This window comes from Pelophylax lessonae (genome assembly GCF_965119305.1).
Source record: "Pelophylax lessonae genome assembly, chromosome: 10".
NCBI classification, from domain to species: domain Eukaryota; kingdom Metazoa; phylum Chordata; class Amphibia; order Anura; family Ranidae; genus Pelophylax; species Pelophylax lessonae.
This window is the reverse complement of record NC_138777.1, coordinates 226,859,012-226,878,290: the sequence shown is the minus strand read 5'-3', so window position 1 is coordinate 226,878,290 and position 19,279 is coordinate 226,859,012. Positions and strand designations below refer to the sequence as shown.

The 19,279-nt window shown below is 44.9% G+C and overlaps 1 protein-coding gene across 1 annotated transcript in view; it reads left to right on the top strand.

The window, feature by feature from the left end:
* The window catches only part of ITFG1 (integrin alpha FG-GAP repeat containing 1), a gene marked incomplete at its 5' end in the record, with an annotated part of 371,997 nt that overhangs the window by 101,754 nt on the left and 250,964 nt on the right, over positions 1-19,279 (top strand). The window contains one exon of the mRNA XM_082269956.1: positions 11,148-11,209. Within this exon, the coding sequence (XP_082126082.1) occupies positions 11,148-11,209 (62 nt within the window). The remainder of the gene's footprint in view (positions 1-11,147; positions 11,210-19,279) is intronic.

Here is a 19,279-nt window from a genome sequence, read left to right as displayed (position 1 = left end):
CGAAACGCCTGTGCGCCCCTGTGTGTGTTTGTTGTTTACAGTGTTTCCAGACTTCCCTGGTCGTGTAAGGGGCAGCAAGGCCGTAGCATTCTTCCTGGTTTGTCATGTCCACAGCTCCAGAAACAGTTGAAAGACCCTAATAAGGTGGACTTGAGACTACACCACTCTGAGCGCAGGTAACTGGTGCTTTGCACCAAAAACCTTATGTATTGTTAGTAAATTAATAATACATGAGGAGGCTGAAAAGGTGAGGCGAGGGATAGAGATAGATTTGGGTGTCATCAGCATAGAGATGGTATTGGAAGCCAAGTGAGGTTATCAACTGACCAAGGAGGAGGTGTAGATAGAGAATAGAAGGGGTTTAAGGACAGAACCTTGGTGGACCCAACAGAAAGGAAGAGAAGGAGACCGAGTTGTAAGTGGCACTGAAGGAGTGCTTAGGTATGAATTGATCACAAAAATATTGTTGTACAGTAAAGGTGTTGCAAGTAAAAACTACTTGTTCTTAATTGCAAATGGCTTTACTAACAATGTGACTTTACTAACACTAAAATTGTCATAGGGTTTTTTTGAATTTGGAACCAGGCCAGTGCCTACATACACACCACCTGAAATATGCCACAGATGCCTTATTGAATCTCTCCCATTGTGTTTTGTGAGTTCTGATAACATAAGAAGTGCTGTTCCAAAAACCAGCAGATATTTGCCCTCAAAACAGTAAAAAGTCTGTACGAGTACAATACAAAAAAATCCCACGTTCGGGGGAAAAAAAGATATGTAGAGTGCAGATGTTGTCCTATTTTTACATTGTCCTAGTTTTCTTTTTACATTCCTCCTGCTGCATGTGTGTGTGAAGGCCACGTGAACAGAAGTTACATGATGCGTTAAATAAAGAGTGAAGTTTCCTTTGTATGAAATTAGGCCTTTTAAAGAGGATCTCCTCCCACAAATCTTTGCTAGCAAGCCGTGATATTTCACCATAACTTGCAGTGTATCCCTAAAAGGAGCAACATGTAAACCCAGTCACTAAAAATCTCATATGAACTGTAACATGTTAGTGTAATTTCAAAGCTGTTTTCATTCTTTTTAAATCTTCAGATCATAAATTAATTCCTGGTGATCCAGCCTTGAAGGGTCTTCCTGTTGTAGATTTAAACATTCTGTTACTGTCTCCCAATTATTTTCTTGTGTTGTCAGTCTGCCCAAAGGTGGCTTCAAGTGACTATTTCAACCCTTATTATCTTGGTAGGGTCATCTGTTTTTACTATTGGGGAAACCTTCCCTGAGAAATGCCGTGCAGCCATCACTGGAGTGCATGTTGACAGAAAGAGGCTGCAGTAGATCAGCAGTGCTTGGATGCACAGCACCTTGGTGAACGTAATTTCACTTAATTAGAGTTTACATCTACTTTAACCTAAAAGGGCTTCTTTTAAAGATGAAGACCCTCATCGTCAAGGTCCTTGCTATATTCCTACTCTGGAAAGCTAAAAAAAGTATCCCAGTGGGGCTGTGATGAATTCTAAACCTTCAGAAGTCTGCTTTGGTTAAGTCCTAAAAAACTGGACTACTTGGGTCTGACTCTGGACTCAGCCAGAGTGTTTCTTCCTCTGGAAAAACTCCAGACATTGCAGGAGGCAATTCAGCTTCTGTTGTTCAGCAGACGGTCATCCCTCCGGGCTTGCATGCAGGTGTTGGGCCTGATGGTGTCCACCTTTGAGGCGGTCTGTTTGCACTGTTCCACACAAGATCTCTGCAAAAGAGATTCTGGTGAAACGGGACAAGGATCCACAGTCTCTGGAGGTGGCTTCGTTCTCTGGCGCTTCGACAGGGAAAATTCTTCTCCTCCTGTACTGGACGGTTATTGCCACAAATGCCTGCCTGGGCGGGGAAGCGTCCTCCTCACAGATTTGCTCAGGGGAATTATCCATGGTTTATTTTAACTTTAACTGCATTTCAATTTATTTATCTATTTTACCGGTTATTATAATTTGATTTACCTGTGTGCCAGCTTTCTATGTATAAGTCCACCAGTGGTGGACCCTCCTGTTTCCAGGTTGAAGAAAGCTACCATGATCCCAGTAGAGAAATCCCCGTCCTTTAAGGATCAGGCTGACAAGAAAGCGGAGGCTGTGGCACGCAGCATGTTTACTATGGCTAGTTCGACATTGCGGCTAGTCTTTGTTTCAGCCCTGGTGTCTCAGACCCTAACTGAATGGGCCAAGCTTTTGCGTTAGGGCCTGGGGGGGGAGGGTGAGCAGGTCCCTGCTGTTTGTTGATTTAGCGGACCAGTTGTTCCATGGACTGCAGTTTATTTGTGATGCAGCTTTGGATACAGCTCCTGTGCTGTCCAAACTTTGTTTCAGCGGTGGTAATTAGGCACGTGCTGTTGCTTAAGAATTGGTCCGCAGACCAAGCCTCTGAGGAAGCTCTCATTTATCTGCCCTTTCAAGGCGATCGCCTGTTTAGGGCTACCCTGGATGACCTCATTAAGGGTATTACTGGGGGAAGAGTACCTTCCTGCCATAGTCTAGGAAAAGGAAGGAGCCTCATCGCAGACGGGGGCCCTCCTTCTCAGCACATAGAAAATTATTTTGTGCTTCTGGGACGGAGAATAAGGGAAATAGATCTTTCAAATGTTCCCCGGCAGGTTCCAAGCTTCCTTGGTCTGGTAAGCCTAGAGATAGGTTCTCCTGACCCGCAGACAAGACCCCTTCAGCATGAAGGTCTGCCCTCGCCCATTATTGGGGTGAGGGAAAATCTTTGCTGGTTTCCGGCCTCATGGACCTCCTTCATGAGCGTCAAGGGAAATCAATGAAATTATTATTTTGGGGGTACCCAGAAAGGGGGACAAAGCTTGTCCTTTTCAGGTTTTTTTAGGTCCTGAGTCTCCTTGTGCGGATTTAATCTCTGCAAAAGTTCAGGTGATTTCCAAATTACCCAAGGTCACTCTATCCCTGTCCAGGGAATTGATTTACCTAGGTCTGATTCTAATTCTGACCAGTGTGGACCTTCCTCTGGACAAACTTCAGGAACCACAGGCCGTGATTCACCGGCTGCTGTCACACAGTTATTTCTCTCTCCCATTTTGCATACAGGTTCTGAGTTTGGTGGTATCCACCTTCAAGACAGTTCTGTTTGCACATTCCTACATATAGCTCCTGTAGCAGGTTAATCTCCACAGGAGCATACCAAGGTTCGTGGCGAGATCACGGGTTCCTCTGGCAGACGCCGCAGGTGTCCAAGGGACACAGGAAGGCCAGTATCATCCTCGGCTCAGGCTTCTTCCACAATTCCTGCGAGGAATAAAGGGCAAGGATCTTCCAATCGGTCTGGTGGCCATAAACGTCCCTTGGGGGCTTCCTCTCAGAGAAGACCAGTTGTCCCAAGGGCTGATGTACCATCCTGCTTTACAGTCGCTGGTTTTAATGGCTTAGCTATTGAAAGCCAGGTACTAAGGGATAGAGGTCTGTCTGGATCAGTGATACCTACTATGGTGAAGGCGAGGAAGTCGTCTTCCAGCAAGATATGCCATCGTACGTAGAAAGCGTACATTTCTTGGTGTGAGTCAATTGGCGCTCATCCTCGATCCTTTTCTGTGGCTCGGGTCTTAACCTTTCTTCAACAGGGTGTTGATCAGAAGTTGAGTACCATCAAGAGCCAGATGTCTGCCCTGGCATTCTTCTATCAGCGACCCCTAGCCACGCACTCTTTAGTTTGTACCTTCACTCAGGGGGTTCGACATGTGGCTCCACCTGTACGGTCTCTTTTGCCGCTCTGTGATTAAAATGTAGTACTTTCAGTTCTCCCAAAACCTCCATTTGAGAATATTCAGGCAATTCCCTTGCCTACGTTATCTCAGAAGGTGACATTCTTGGTGGGGATTACCTCGACCTGCAGGGTATCAGAATTGGCGGCATTATCCTGTCGCAGTCCCTATTTGGTGGTCCAAAGTGGTTCTTTGTCCCTGTCCATCATTCCTGCCCAAAGCTGTCTGACTTCCATTTGAATCTGGACATTGTGTTGCCTTCCTTGTGTCCCAAGCTGGCTTATTTGGGGAATTTTCTTTGCATACCTTGGATGTGGTTCGTGCGATTGGGGTGTATCTGGAAGGTCAGACTCCCTTTTTGTGGTTACGGACGGACCAACGAAAGGGCTGGCCACTTCTACAGCTACCATCTCCAGATGGATCAGGCAGACGGTTACTCAGGCCTATTACATTAAAGGTCAGTTCCCTGTCATGGCGCATTCTACTCGGGTGCTCAGTACTTCTTGGGCCTTCTGTCATCAGGCACAAATATTGCAAGTTTGCAAGGCAGCCCTTTGGTCGTCGGTGCATACCTTCACAAAATTGTATAAGGGAACTACTTTGGCATCTGCAGATGCTTCTTTTGGCCGCAAAGCTTTGCAGGCTGCTGTTTAAAGAGGAAGTAAACCCTCCTCTGCAACTTGTACCTATAGGTAAGCCTACATTAAGGCTTACCTATAGGTACTGTAAATATCTCCTAAACATGTACCGTTTAGGAGATATTTACTTTGCATGCAGCCAGTGACATCACCGGCGCATGCGCTCTGAAGGAACGGCCGCTCAGAGCCCCGTGCCGTGACCGTCGGAAGCGCGGGAGTGACGTCATCGTGGCTTCAGCCAATCAGATGCCCGGATGCCGCAAACCCCGAAGAAGGGCGACACAACATGTCACCCATGACAGAGGTGAGCGGTCGGCCCTTCGGGGCTTCGTTCTAAGGTAAGTATTTGATAATGAGCTAGTATGCGATGCATACTAACTCATTATGTGTTTGTCTTACAGGTGTTCGTTTTTTTAAAAAAAAAAATTCTGAGGTTTTCAACCTCTTTAAGAGGGGCTGTTCCCCTCTTGAGGGGTGTTTTTCTTTAAACTCTTATTTTTCAGATGGGGCTCCTGTAACCCAGTTAAGGCTCCCTTGTCCTGGTTAAGGGCTCTTATGTTTAGCCTTGGGTTATTTTCCCCATCCATAATTTTTCTTTTGGCCCTGCGTTTGGACTTTGCAGTAGTTATGATTTATGGAGCGTTGTGTCCGTCGATGAATGAAAGAGAAAAACTGCTTGCTACTAAACTGATTACCTAGAGCAGAGAGGGGGGTTATATACCATCTAAGGATGGCCCATGGGCGTAGCCAGGTGTTTTTGTTCTGCCTAGTCCTTCTCCTGGAGGAGGCAATATAACCCAGTAGTTATGATTTATGGAGCGCTGTGTCCATCGAAATGGATTTTACGGTAAGTGCAAAAATCCCATTTTTTTCATCGATCCACCATTGTCATCCTGGCTGTTTGTAATCCAGCTGTATCTCCACAGGCCATCATAACCTGCAGATTAGGTCTTACAAGACTTAATTTCCCAATAATTGGACTTTGTATAGCTATCTAACAGCAAAGGTTCCGTGTTTTTATATTGATAAATCTCATCGCCATCGTGCAGTTCAACAAAGAGTCCACTCAATAGAGCTGCACAGTTGAGGCTGAAGGTTGACATTTCCAAATGTCAGGAGGTAACTCGCACAGCTTACTTTTCTTTGTGCGTCTTATGAAACTTTCACTTTGATGTATTGAATTCTGCGACGAAGACCAGTTGACTTCTGCCATCTGTTGTTATTTGTTTCTGCTTTAAAGAGCATGTAAAGCCACTGCTTGTACTTAATATAGAAAGATACCCAGCTAAGTGATGTGATTGATGCCATCTGTCCACCATTTTGTTCTCGTAGAGCCATGCTGATATCATTGGTGTGATTAGTGATACATTGCAGTGATTGCTTCATAGCAATATTTCTATATCTAACCCACAGAAACTTCTGAAGAATAACATTATCCTGTGTAAAAGATTTACACTGGATGGATCTAGGTTAGGTCAGTGTGAAGTGACTTTGGTGAATAGGGTAACAGTGCCTCTTGTGGTACCTGCAAGTAGCTGCGTTTGTATTCAAATGAATCCTTGAGGGGCACCTTGGATACCAATTGGACAGTGGTGATTAACTTTCTTGATAAGGGGGTCTTAAATGTCGCACTTAACGTCCCACTCTGCCACTATCACACACATCAGGCTTGGAGGTCCAATGGTATTCATTGGTGGAGATGGGGAGTTCTTACTGTGCCAGTATGCAGTAGGCACATGGGGTGATAAGTGGGCGAAGACAGGTGGGCAGAAGCCAAGACCACAAAACAGTTTGCACTGACGCGGTTATGCATTTGCCAAAAACTGGCGCAATAATGGGACCGGTCACCATGCTGCAGGAGTAGGTGTCCGATCCCCCACACAGGTAATGGTACAACAAAAGGGGGAGAGAAATGCATAGCAGTGCTGAAAATCTTTTATCCAAGGACAAAGAACATAAAGGGAAAACAGCTGTTGCCTGTAGATTTTTGCCTGGAGAATAGTTTTATAGCTGAATAAACTGAACAAACTGCTAAATACACAGATGAAATACATGTATGAAATTTGATTTCTCTGCCAAAAGGATTTCTATTTCTGTTCTTCCAGGCCATAGATTTACTTAGGCGTGCCAAACAGTTTAGCGCTGCAGTTTCACTTCCACTTACAGGCCTTCTCCCCACCATAACCCTGTTGTTGGAAAGTAAAAGAAGAAGCAGCAAACTGATGAATTCTGCCACTATGCTCTCTTCTCCAATCAGCAAGCTTCTTGTGTTGCAACACACTGATTGGTAACTTATGCTGCTTCTTCCTCCCCTGTAACCTTTATAGCTGACTAAAATTTAGCTTTAAAGCCTATTTCTGAGGGAAAGGAAAAACTGCCCCTGCTCTTCAAAAGTAAAATAATCGTTTAGGTCCTGGTTTCCAGAAAATGCGGTTGTACTCACCCAATCCCCTGCTCCCCCAGCAGCCAGTTCTCTCCTTTACGCTCTACTCTACCCCTCTATGTGCTCCTCTACGCTCTTCTTTACTCTATGCTCTCCTCTACTTCTCTGTGCTCTTCTCTACTCTTTACTCTACTCCTCTATGCCCTGCTCTGCTCCTCCATGCTCTTCTCTCTCCTCTACACCCTTCTTTACTCCTGTACTCTAATCCTGTACTCTACCTTCTACTACTCCATGTTCTTCTCTACTCCTCTACACTCTCCTGTACACCTCTATGCTTTCCCCTAAGCTCTCCGCTACTCCTGCACTCCTCTACTTCTCTATCCTTTCCTTTTTACCCCTAGTCTCTCCTCTACATCGCTAGTCTCTCCCCTACATCGCTATTCTCTCCCCTACATCTCTAGTCTCTCCTCTACATCGCTAGTCTCTCCCCTACATCGCTATTCTCTCCCCTACATCTCTAGTCTCTCCTCTACATCGCTAGTCTCTCCCCTACATCGCTAGTCTCTCCCCTGCATTGCTAGTCACTCCTCTACATCGCTAGTCTCTCCCCTACATCGCTAGTCTCTCCCCTACATTGCTAGTCTCTCCCCTACATCGCTAGTCTCTCCCCTACATCGCTAGTCTCTCCTCTACATCGCTAGTCTCTCCCCTATATCGCTAGTCTCTCCCCTATATCGCTAGTCTCTCCCCTACATTGCTAGTCTCTCCCCTACATCGCTAGTCTCTCCCCTACATCGCTAGTCTCTCCCCTACATCGCTAGTCTCTCCTCTACATCGCTAGTCTCTCCTCTACATTGCTAGTCTCTCCTCTACATTGCTAGTCTCTCCTCTACATTGCTAGTCTCTCCTCTACATTGCTAGTCTCTCCTCTACATTGCTAGTCTCTCCTCTACATTGCTAGTCTCTCCTCTACATTGCTAGTCTCTCCTCTACATCGCTAGTCTCTCCCCTACATCGCTAGTCTCTCCCCTACATCGCTAGTCTCTCCCCTATATCGCTAGTCTCTCCCCTATATCGCTAGTCTCTCCCCTATATCGCTAGTCTCTCCCCTACATCGCTAGTCTCTCCCCTACATCGCTAGTCTCTCCCCTATATTGCTAGTCTCTCCTCTACATCTCTAGTCTCTCCTCTACATCGCTAGTCTCTCCCCTACATTGCTAGTCTCTCCCCTACATCTCTAGTCTCTCCTCTACACTCTCCTATTCTTCTCTATGCTTTCCCCTCATCGCTCCTCTGCTCCTCTATGCATTCTTCTACTTCTCTACTCTACACCTCTAATCTCTTCTCTACTCCTCTAGTATCTCCTCTAGTTTCTCCTCTACTCCTCTAGTCTCTTCTCTTCTCCTTTACACTCTCCTCTACGCTCTCCTCCACTCCTCTACACTCTCTACTCCTCTATGCTTTCCCCTAAGCTCTCCTCTATGCACTCATCTACGCTCTTCTCTACTCCTCTACGCTCTCCTCTACCTTTCTACACTATACCCCTATTACTTTCCTCTACTTCTCTATGCTCTCCTCGATGCCTCTACTCTTGCCTCTACTCCTCTATGCTCTCCTCTCCTCCACTGTGTTCCCTACTCAGGCAGTTTACTGTTTCTCAGCGTGCTCATGTCCAGTGCAGGTCTGCGAGCCCTGCATTTAACTTGTTGACCTAAGAGGACTTTTGGTCACCAAGGTGTAGGGCAGAAAAGCCTACGTAGACCACCCATTTACCACAACAGGGGGAGCCTGCAGGAGCGCACAGTTGGGTGGGTAAAAGTGCTTTGCAAACAAGTGTTTAACCCTTGCAGCTTTAACTTGCTACATCCTGAAAATATAGTTCTATGAAATCAATCCAAGCATTGCAGAGATGCAGGCATGTTTATCCCTTATTACAAGCATTCTTTTATGGGTTTCCTGTATTGAACATTGGGACTGTAGGGACTGACATGTTGACACATAATAAAAGCGAGAGCTTTAGGCTCCTAGCATTATCGGAATGGCTTTGGGATTATAGGAGATGGCTGATCACCGTAGTCCATGGTTCTCCTCTGATTCTCCAGTCATCCTATCGGTTCCCGTTCACTGCTTTGTGATGAGGGTTGCTTGTGTACAGGGAAGGTGCCGCGTTATTAAAAAATGTCTGGGATCTCTCCTGTGCTTCCATGCAAGGAGAACATGAAATGTCTTGTCACACAGACCATGCCTGAGCTTGCACAATGATGCCAGACTGGCAAATCAAATGATTACGGGTTAATTAAATATGACTTCTATGTTTGTTGCACAAAATTCATTGACAAGGCATTATCTATAGAAAACTTGAACATTTCATACATACTGGTAAACATCTCTCTGCTTTAATGCAGACCTGAAGAATATTTTTGGTCCATTTTATTTTACATTGTTTAAACATTTTTAATGTATACTATACAACTACTGTAGCTGCTGGCTCTTAATAAAATACCATTTACCTGTCCAGGGATCCAGTGCCATGCTCACCCAGGCCAGTTCTTGGCTGGTCTTCAGGTCCCCCCAGCTCCGGCATGTTTATTAAGAGAAGCCAGCTGTAACTCCTTGCGGCTTCACAGCCAGCTTCCCACTGTGCTCCCGCAGCCTTCAGGGACCTGTGACATGCCCCAGAAGGCGGTGGGCAAAGGAAGGGGAGGGTCAACTACAGTGACCAATGCATAAGGGGGTGCTGGTACCTGTAAAAACCAGGAGGAGGTGGAAAAGCAGAACTTCCCCTCTTGGGTGGAGTTCCACATTAAAGTATCATTAAACCCAGACCTTGAAAAACTCTCATTACATGCTATATAAACGAGTTTGCATACTCACAAAGCAACTAAAGCATTTGTTTTGTGTAAAGTGAAATATACCTGGTTGATCCTACCTTCAGCTGTCCCTCCCATCTCCTCTGTGTCCCCATTGCAGGCTGACATTGTGTAGACCAGTTGGGGTCCGCTACTGAGCATGCTCTGTTCTAGGCTTTTCAATTCCTCCTTTTTCCTATCTGTGTAGCCCATGTGACTATAGAGTCACACATGTGGGCATATACAGTGGTAAATTACACTCTCCTCCCTCCCGCCCTCCTCCTCCATGTCCTCCTCCTCCATGTCCTCCTCCTCCATGTCCTCCTCCTCCATGTCCTCCTCCATGTCCTTCTCCATGTCCTTCTCCTCCTCTTTCTCCAAGTCTTCTTTTTCCATGCTTAGTTTTAAAATAGTGGGCTTCACAGATAATAAAAAGGAACAAATTAACAGCTTAGAAGGGAACTGAAACTGGAGCATGCTCAATAGTTGTCAACAGCTGGTCTGCATAATCTCAGGCTGCAGCAGGAACACAGAATGAGGAGGTGGGAGGGCACTCTGGATAACAGATTTTGGCCAGAAGAGATGTCCGCAATGGATTGGATACAGGTCAGGCAAGCAGGTGTCTCAACAGCACTTGGGTAGCAACTTTAAGAGGGAAGCAAACTCTAGTACAAACAGAAGGCGACTCTAAGTGCAGAAAACAAAATACTTTTCTTGCCGATGGATAAAAACGCACTTACATTAAAATAAAACCAGGCTCATCATAGGATGTGGCAAGGAATCCAGTGACAGGTGGTCCCAGGGGTGGTCCAATGTGCAGCTTAATGGTGGAGATCCCAACCACCCAGCAGAGGGGGGCCGCAGGAGAGAGGGATATGAAGGCGGCTCCGTTGCTGGGACCAGCATGGAACGCAGGACTCGGATGTGGCGTCAGCGGAAGGCGCCCAGGACCAGCGTGGAATGCAAGTGCCAGGAAGTCATGGCAAAAGGGCGGGATGCCGATCGGAGTGTCGATTGGTTCCTTCTTCATGCGGAACAGGAACACAGACAAGGAGGGGGGGGGGCAGTGAGCAGAAGGATCAACCAGAATTTTTGCAGTCTACAGAAAACAAATGCTCTAGTGCAGGGATCTTCAAACTACAGCCCTCCAGCTGTTGCAGAACTACACGTCCCATGAGGCTTTGTAAAACTGTGACCTTCACAGACATGACTAGGCATGATGGGAATTGTAGTTCCTGAACAAGTGGAGGGCCATAGTTTGAAGACCCCTGCTCTAGTGGATTAGTGAGTATGCACATAATTGTGTATTAACAGCTGTTGATGATTTGGATTTAATGATTTCAAAAAGAATGTTTGGGGCTCCCTAGAGGGTTGAATTGATGTTAAGTTTTTTTTGCTGTTCTATAAATATTATGTCATTGCTACATGTACTGTATGTGGGAATATATATGATCAGATTCTTCTATTTATGGTTTCACTGGCATTTATATGATGTTATTTCCTTGCCGTAGATCTCTTCCTCACAACGCTGGCCGGCAACCAAGACGTTCAGTTTGAGACTTGGGAAAACCAGGTAAGAAACAGATTGGCTTGCTTAAAGTGAACCTGACCTGACCAAAGAGTTTCCAACATGACAGCAGTGGTAAGGTTTAGGTACTTTGTGATTGCTTCAAGTACCTGTATTACCCTACAACCAATCCCTGTGAGGCCTAGGTGCAGGCTGTATGGACCTTATCTTCTCTCCTAGTCCCCATTATAAGCAGAACCAAAACCCCCTATACTTTACAGCCAAGGAAGCTGCCATCTTAGCCTTATTTTAATCTGCAGTTGCCATGGTGCTGCACATGTGATCGGTTATGACACCAGCCATTTGATGGTTTGACAGTTCAGCTGAGACCACAAGCAACTGTGACATTTATAATTCACAGGCCGCCTTGAATGTAACGGTTTTGAGAAAAAAGTGATTGTAAAGGAACAAACAACAAACAGGTCATACTTGCCAGGTCATACATACTGGTACCTCACTCGCCCACGAGCCTCTAGGGGATGAGCGCGCGCTGCCTGAGGCGCGCTCCCACCCCCGCTCGTTCCCTGACATCCCCGCGCGAGTGACCGGCGGCTCCGATGTCCGCCGGTCACTAGCGATCTCCCGCTGGAGACGGAGAAAGGCAGGCGGCTGATGTAAACAAAGCCGCCTGTCATTCTCCCTGGTGTAACTGCAGAGACTACACGATCCTGCTATGTAGGATCGTATGTCTCTGTGGTTACATCACAAGCCACGCCCCCCACAGTTAGAATCACGCCCCTAGGGACCCACTTAACCCACTGATCACCAATAAAGTTAACCCCTTCCTTGCCAGTGTCATTTTTTTACAGTAACAGTGCATATGTATAGCACTGATTACTGTAGTAATGTCACTGGTACCCCCAAAAGTGTAAAAAATGTCAGTCACTGGTCCGATCTGTCTGCCGCAATGTCGCTGTCCCGCAAAAAAAAATCGCAGATCGCCGCCATTACTCGTTAAAAACAATAAAAGTGACATAAATCTTTCCCGTAGTTAGTAAACGCAATAACTTTTGCGCAAACCAATCAAAATACGCTTATTGTGATTTTTTTTTTTTTTTACCAAAAATATGTAGCAGAAAACAAATTGGCCTAAAATGTTAAAAAAAATTTGATTTTTAAATTTTTTTTTTTGAGAATTTCATATAAAAAATTTGAAAAATAGTTATTTTTTCAAAATTGTCACTCTTTTTTTGTTTTTAGCGCAAAAAATAAAAATCGCACAGGTGATTAAATACCAACAAAAGAAAGCTCTGCTTGTGGGGAAAAAAAGGACGTCAATTTCATTTGGGTACAGCGTCGTACGACCGCGCAATTGTCCGTTAAAATCATTCAGTGCCGAATCGCAAAATAGGCCCTGGTCTTTGAGCAGCCAAATCCTCCGGGGCTTAAGTGGTTAATATATGCCCTTGGCTTTACTTGCAGGTATCATGTTATGAATCTGATTAAGATTTTTTTTTCTTTTTTGATTTAACATTATTTTATTTTTTTTCTACACTTTCGTGACATTTAATGAGGTTTGCACCTTCAGCTGGATACAAATTACGGCTGTGGCGAAACCTTGCCATCGGTAACACTGGAATAAATAGTAAATTTAACTTAATTGCTTCTCATGTAGATTTGCGTGACTCACTATTAAAGCAATCAGTCTGCCCTAATGCGTGCGTTTCACAGGGCCCCGCTGAGCCCGTCAGCTGCTGAATGGAGGATGTGCCCTTCCATTTGCCGGGATGCCGATATAGACGCACTTAAAGCGTTTTCTCCTTCGCAGGCTCGGCTACGTTTTAATATTCCTCTGCATGTTTTTTTCATCTCAGACCCTCTTCATCTTTTTTGCACTAATGGCAACATGTTTCCCTGCAGAGACTCTCTCTGATTGCATTCACATTAATCAGGGCTAGGTAAAGAGGAACACATTGAGATGTGTAAAACTCAAGTGAGCCTGATTATATAACCCTTTTATTGCTGCTAGACAGCTTAATCTCTCCATCAAAGAGATGTTTTTCTTGCCAAAGAGCCCTAGGAGGCATGGCGGTAAAAGGAGGCTATCGATACGAAAACTGGAAATGGAGTGCATTAAAATGTTTGTTTAAAGGAAATCCGTCTGGAGAGAAATATGGAGGAATGTCAATCCTGACCTTCTATGGAAATGCCGGTTGCCTGGTATACTCGGGCCATGGTCCTCTGTGTAGAATCTGAAAACCAAAACTAGGGAAGCGTTTTCAGCTTAACCACTTCTGGACCGGAAGGATTCACCCCCTTAAAGCAGTAGTATACTCAATGTTTTTATTTTTACCTACAGGTAAGCCTATAATAAGGCTTGGAGGGTATTGGTCTTAATAAAAAGGCCAGCTACAGCGCTTGCAGGTTAACCACTTTCCGACCGCTCACTGGAGCTCTACTGCGGCAAAGTGGTTAGTTCCCGTCCAACGACGTAGACCTACGTCGCTGGACTCCTCCCCTTGTGGGCGGCGCACGCGCGCAGCCGAAGGCTCGCTCCCGCTGTATTCAGTCACAGCGGGAGTCGGGGCAGGGGAGGAGCGGCGGTGATCACCGCCGCAACTTCCCCGATCGTCGGGGAATCGAGTTTGGAGATCCGCCCGCTTGTGTAAACAAAGCGGGCGGATCTCCTAAGGCTCCGTTCACATGTAGGCGTTTTTGGGGAGTTTTTCTGCTCTAGGATCAGCTCTCAAAACGCCCAACAAGACAAATCCTATTCATTTCAATGGCCCCTGTTCACATCTGAGCGTTTTGCCGCTGTAAGCAAAACGCCCAACGCTCAAAAAAGTACATGAGCTTCTTTTTGGGCAGATTACAGGCGTTTTCCATTGGTTTCTATTCAATATAAAAACGCCTGTAAAAACGCCTGTAAATCGCTGTAAAATCTCGGTAAAAAATGCGCAAAAACGCTACGCTCAGGTGTGAATGTAGCCTAAGTGACAGACAGTGACAGATTGCAGGGTTCAGCATAGCTGAACCTGCGATCTGTCCCTGTGTCACTCAGTCACCTCCCCCCACACACGTTAGTAAGCACCAGGCATACATTAACCCCTCCCTCTCCAATAAAATTAACCCCTTCCCTGCCAGTGTCATTTTTACAGTAACAGTGCATATTTATAGCACTGATTACTGCAGTAATGTCACTGGTACCCCCAAAAGTGTCAAAAATGTCAGTCAAGGGTCCGATCTGTCCGCCGCAATGTCGCAGACCCGCAAAAAAAATCGCAGATCGCCGTCATTACTCATTAAAAAAAAAACCACCAAAAATGACAGAAGTCTTTCCCTTAGTTAGTAAACGCAATAACTTTTGCGCAAACCAATCAAAATACGCTTATTGTGTTTTTTTTTTACCAAACATAGGTAGCAGAAAACAAATTGGCCAAAAATTAAAAAAAAATTTGATTTTTACATTTTGGGGGGGGGGGGGGGAATTTCATATAAAAAAATGTAAAAATATTGTTATTTTCTCAAAATTTACGCTCTTTTTTTGTTTATAGCGCAAAAAAAAAAAAATCGCACAGGTGATCAAATACCACCAAAAGAAAGCTCTGTTTATGGGAAAAAAAGGACATCAATTTTGTTTGGGTACAGCGTCGCACGACCGCGCAATTGTCCGTTAAATTCACGCAGTGCAGAATCACAAAATAGGGCCTGGTCTTTGGGCAGCCAAATCCTCCGGGGCTTAAGTGGTTAAAGGAAATCCGTCTGGAGAGAAATATGGAGGACTGTCAATCCTGTCCTTCTATGGAAATGCCGGTTGCCTGGTATACTCGGGCCATGGTCCTCTGTGTAGAATCTGAAAACCAAAACTAGGGAAGCATTTTCAGCTTAACCACTTCTGGACCGGAAGGATTCACCCCCTTAAAGCGGTAGTATACTCAATGTTTTTATTTTTACCTACTGGTAAGCCTATAATAAGGCTTGGAGGGTATTGGTCTTAATAAAAAGGCCAGCAACAGCGCTTGCTGGTTAAACCCTAGCTGAATACCAGTGATATTTACTAAAACAGGTGATATGTGACAAACATAAAAACTGTTAGTAAAATTATATATATTCTGTCTATAAAAAATTAATATAAATGTGGTGATAATATAGTGAATAAAAAGTGATTTGTGAGCAGCCTTATAAAAATAACAATAGCAAAACCTTCAATGATCTAATAAATAAATTTGTGCCACAATATGCATCAGTGACTTAATAAATAATATATCAATAAATCTGTTCAATGAATATGATCATGAATAAAGTCCAAAAAGGTGACTGTAGTGCTTAAAACATTATCAACAAAGTCCTCAGTGACAGTGAGTTTTCCAATGGATTCAATGGTGCAAGTGCTCAAACGTGATTGTCCATGACATTGATTCCTTTCACTGTGTGTGTGAGAAGAGTAAATCACTTACCGGATCTTGTGGGTCCTATATACCTTATGGCATTAGGACCACTCGTGCTTAGTTGCCCCCTGGGCTGGCATGGGTTCCCCTTTAAGATCCTATGGACTGGTACTGGCTCCTTAAACTCCGGGATGTATGGTCAGTGGGATACGGGGGAAGGAGAAAGAAGCACCAGATAGTGTAGTAGTTTGATAATACAGTTTATTACCCACAATGTGGGTTAGAATGCAATAAAATATACGAGCGGATCTTTGGTGGTCAGCGGTGCGGGCTGCGCGTCCTCCCTGCAGAGTGGCGAGCGGTGCTTCCGGCTTGCGTTCCACCTTGCGTGACGTAACGACGCTATGCGTTCCAATCTAACGCGTTTCGTCACTTTCTGTGATGTCCTCAGAGATCATATAATTTGTATTAATGGCTATAATAAGGCTTACCTGTAGGTAAAATTAATATCTCCTAAACCTGCATGGTTTATGAGATATTCACCCTGCATGCAGCCGCTGACACCAGCAGTGCATGCGCTCTGAAGTAGAGGGCTGCGTTGGGTGCGGGCTCTCGTGGGACGTGCCGCAAATCTCGCGGGTACGGGCGGTTTTCCCATTGCTCCGAGCGGGTGCGGTCAGGAACTTTTGCGGGAGACCCGTGGGGAGCTCTGTGGTGTAAGGACTCACTGTACTGGTGCATGCTCTCCCGCAGCTATGGTTCCTTCCTTCCTCAGCGCAGCCAATAACCAACGCTGATACAGTGCCAGACCAAACCATTACACAGGACCCCTTGTGGGTATCTTCTCACCTGGTACTGTGGACCCCAGTGAAATAAATGGGGTTACATGTGCTTTTTAAATACAATAGCTCAGATGTTCATCCTCTGCAAATTTTGGACCTCAGATAGCAATCCCTCAGAAGCAGATTCAGGTCAACCAAGAAATGATGATTTGGGGAGCCGTGTCACCTGCTGGTGTTGGTCCACTGTGTTTTATCAAGTCCAAAGTCAGGGCAGCCCTCTAGCAGGAAATTCTAGAGCACTTCATGCTTCCCTCTGCTGACCAGCTTTATGGAGATGCTGATTTCATTTTTCCAGCAGGACTTGGCACCGCCCACACTGCCAAACCTACCAATACCTGGTCACATGATCATGGGATCACTGCCCTTGATTGGCCAGCAAACCCATAGAGAATCTGTGGGGTATTGTCAGGAGGAAGATCAGAGATACCAGACCCAACAATGCTGATGAGCTGAAGGCTGCTATCAAAGCAACCTGGGCTTCCATAACACCTCAGCAGTGCCACAGGCTGATCGCCTCCATGCCACGCTGCATTGATGCAGTAATTCATGCAAAAGGAGCCTCGACCAAGTATTGAGAGCATCCTATACTGTACATGGACAGACTTTTCACTAAGCAAACATTTCTCTATTAAAAATACCTTTTTTTATTCGCCTTATGTAATATTCAAATTTTATGAGATTCTGATTTTTGGGTTTTCACTAGCTGTAAGCTATAATCCTCAAAATTAAATCTAAAAAAATAAATGCTTGAAATATAGCACTCTGTGTGTAACACATCTATATAATATATGAGTTTCACTTTTTGAATTGAATTACTGAAATAAATTAACTTTTTGATGATATTCTAATTTTTTGAGATGCACCTGTATGTTAGAGGAGTAAAAATGTTAACAAACGAAGCAAACAAAAAAAAGTTTTAATTATTAATAGTTTATAAATTAGAAGTGAACAAAAAAAAAAGTCAGCAGGAAAATAATAAATGGAGAAGAATAAGCAGTTAATTAGGGCTGCTTAGAGTAAATTTTTTTTTTTTTTTTTTTACTTGACAGCTTGCTTTAAACTGACTTCATCTGCAAATTGAAGTTCACCCCTTTGATCTGTAGATCAGGGATTCCGAAACTACGGCCCTACAGTTGCTCAGGAACTACAATTTCCATCATGCCTAGTCATGTATGTGAATGTCAGAGTTTACAAAGCAAAAACGAGGAAGAAAGCCGCTCAGGTGCAAGTTCAGCACTCGGTGCAGGTCAGATCCGCCATCCAAGCATGTAGACATCCAAAAAGAGAGAGACCGCACTCAGAGATGTTAAATAAAAATCCTTAGGACTCCTTTATTCTCCATAAATCCAACAGACAGCAGACAGACAGTGCAATACACGAACAGACGTGTCGGGTTGACGCGTTTCACGATAAAAATCGGTTATGAATAAGCGATTTTTATCGTGAAACGCGTCAACCCGACACGTCTGTTCGTGTATTGCACTGTCTGTCTGCTGTCTGTTGGATTTATGGAGAATAAAGGAGTCCTAAGGATTTTTATTTAACATCTCTGAGTGCGGTCTCTCTCTTTTTGGATGTCTACAGAGTTTACAAAGCCTCATGGGATGTGTAGTTCTGCAACAGCTGCAGGGCCGTAGTTTGGGAATCCCTGCTGTAGATGAATAAACAAAGATACAAAAAGAAACAATGTTTCTTTTATCTTAGTGTTTCAGCTTACGCTGTCAACAGGGGAACCCCACTGACAGCTGATTGAGTCATCAGTTGTTAGGACAGCGAATAATTGTTTTTATTTTTGGTTTGTCTTATTTTTTTTTTTTTTTGGTTTGTTTTTTTTTTACATTCCCCCACTGACAGCTGAAAGACCCAAGCCTGAAAGCAGGGGTGTCAAACTAATATTCATCGTGGGCCGCATCAGCATTATGGTTGCCCTCAAAGAGCTGGTTATATCTGTAATATTAGATGTCCAGTGCACCCCACGCCCCCTTACATGGGATGTCAAGAACCCCCACCATCAGAAGTCAAGAGTCACCCACCCTTCCTTACATCACAATGCACCCCCTTACCTTGTTCTGCTGCCAGGAAGAAGATGCGGGTGGATCTAGGAAGAAGTGCCGGATCTGGAGGAGAACCAGGGGAGGGCTGGAGTCAGCTTCCAGAGGGAGGCAAAGGCTAGGTGGCGTTGCAGCTGCACAGAGAGGTGCAGGATCTGCAGGAGGAGTTCTGCCCTCCTTTCTTCTGCGGACTGCTGAAAAGGGGGGTGGGCAAAGATGAGCCTTTCTGCAGCTGCACAGAGGAGTGCAAGGAGTACTGTCCTCTCTACTGCCAACTAAAGAGACAAGGTGGGGGCAGAGACCAGGGGGGTGCCGCAGCTCCAGGAGAGGTGTGAGGGCCACATGAAATGGCCTAGGGGGCCGCATTTGGCTCGCGGGCCCTGTGTTTGACACCTGTGCCTCAAAGTATCGATTTCAGGTATCCATGCATTTGCACAAGTACTGATACCCGTGCAAATGCTTTGTATCGGCACAAAGACCGGTATCGGTGCAATCATGACAAATAACACATAAAATTGCCGCACAAGTCATATTGTAACTGAATGTTATTATAAATGACCTTTCCTATTCAATCTGCAGCTGCTGTAATTTTCTGTAAAATGCAATATGGCCACCTTGAGGCGCTCTGTACAAAGAATTTATACAGAATGTCCCCCAGAAATGGAATTTCCTGCTTGTGTGTTTGGCTCACTCATTTTCCCAGAAGTCTGCACTATGATACAAGTCTGCAACAAATATCTAACTTTTGGTGAGATACTCACTAAGGGAAATCACATCTAAAGGGATGCAGACCCTGTCACTTTCCTCATTAGAGCCCTGCAAGTGCAGCAGCTGATTGATAATTATAAAGCCAGT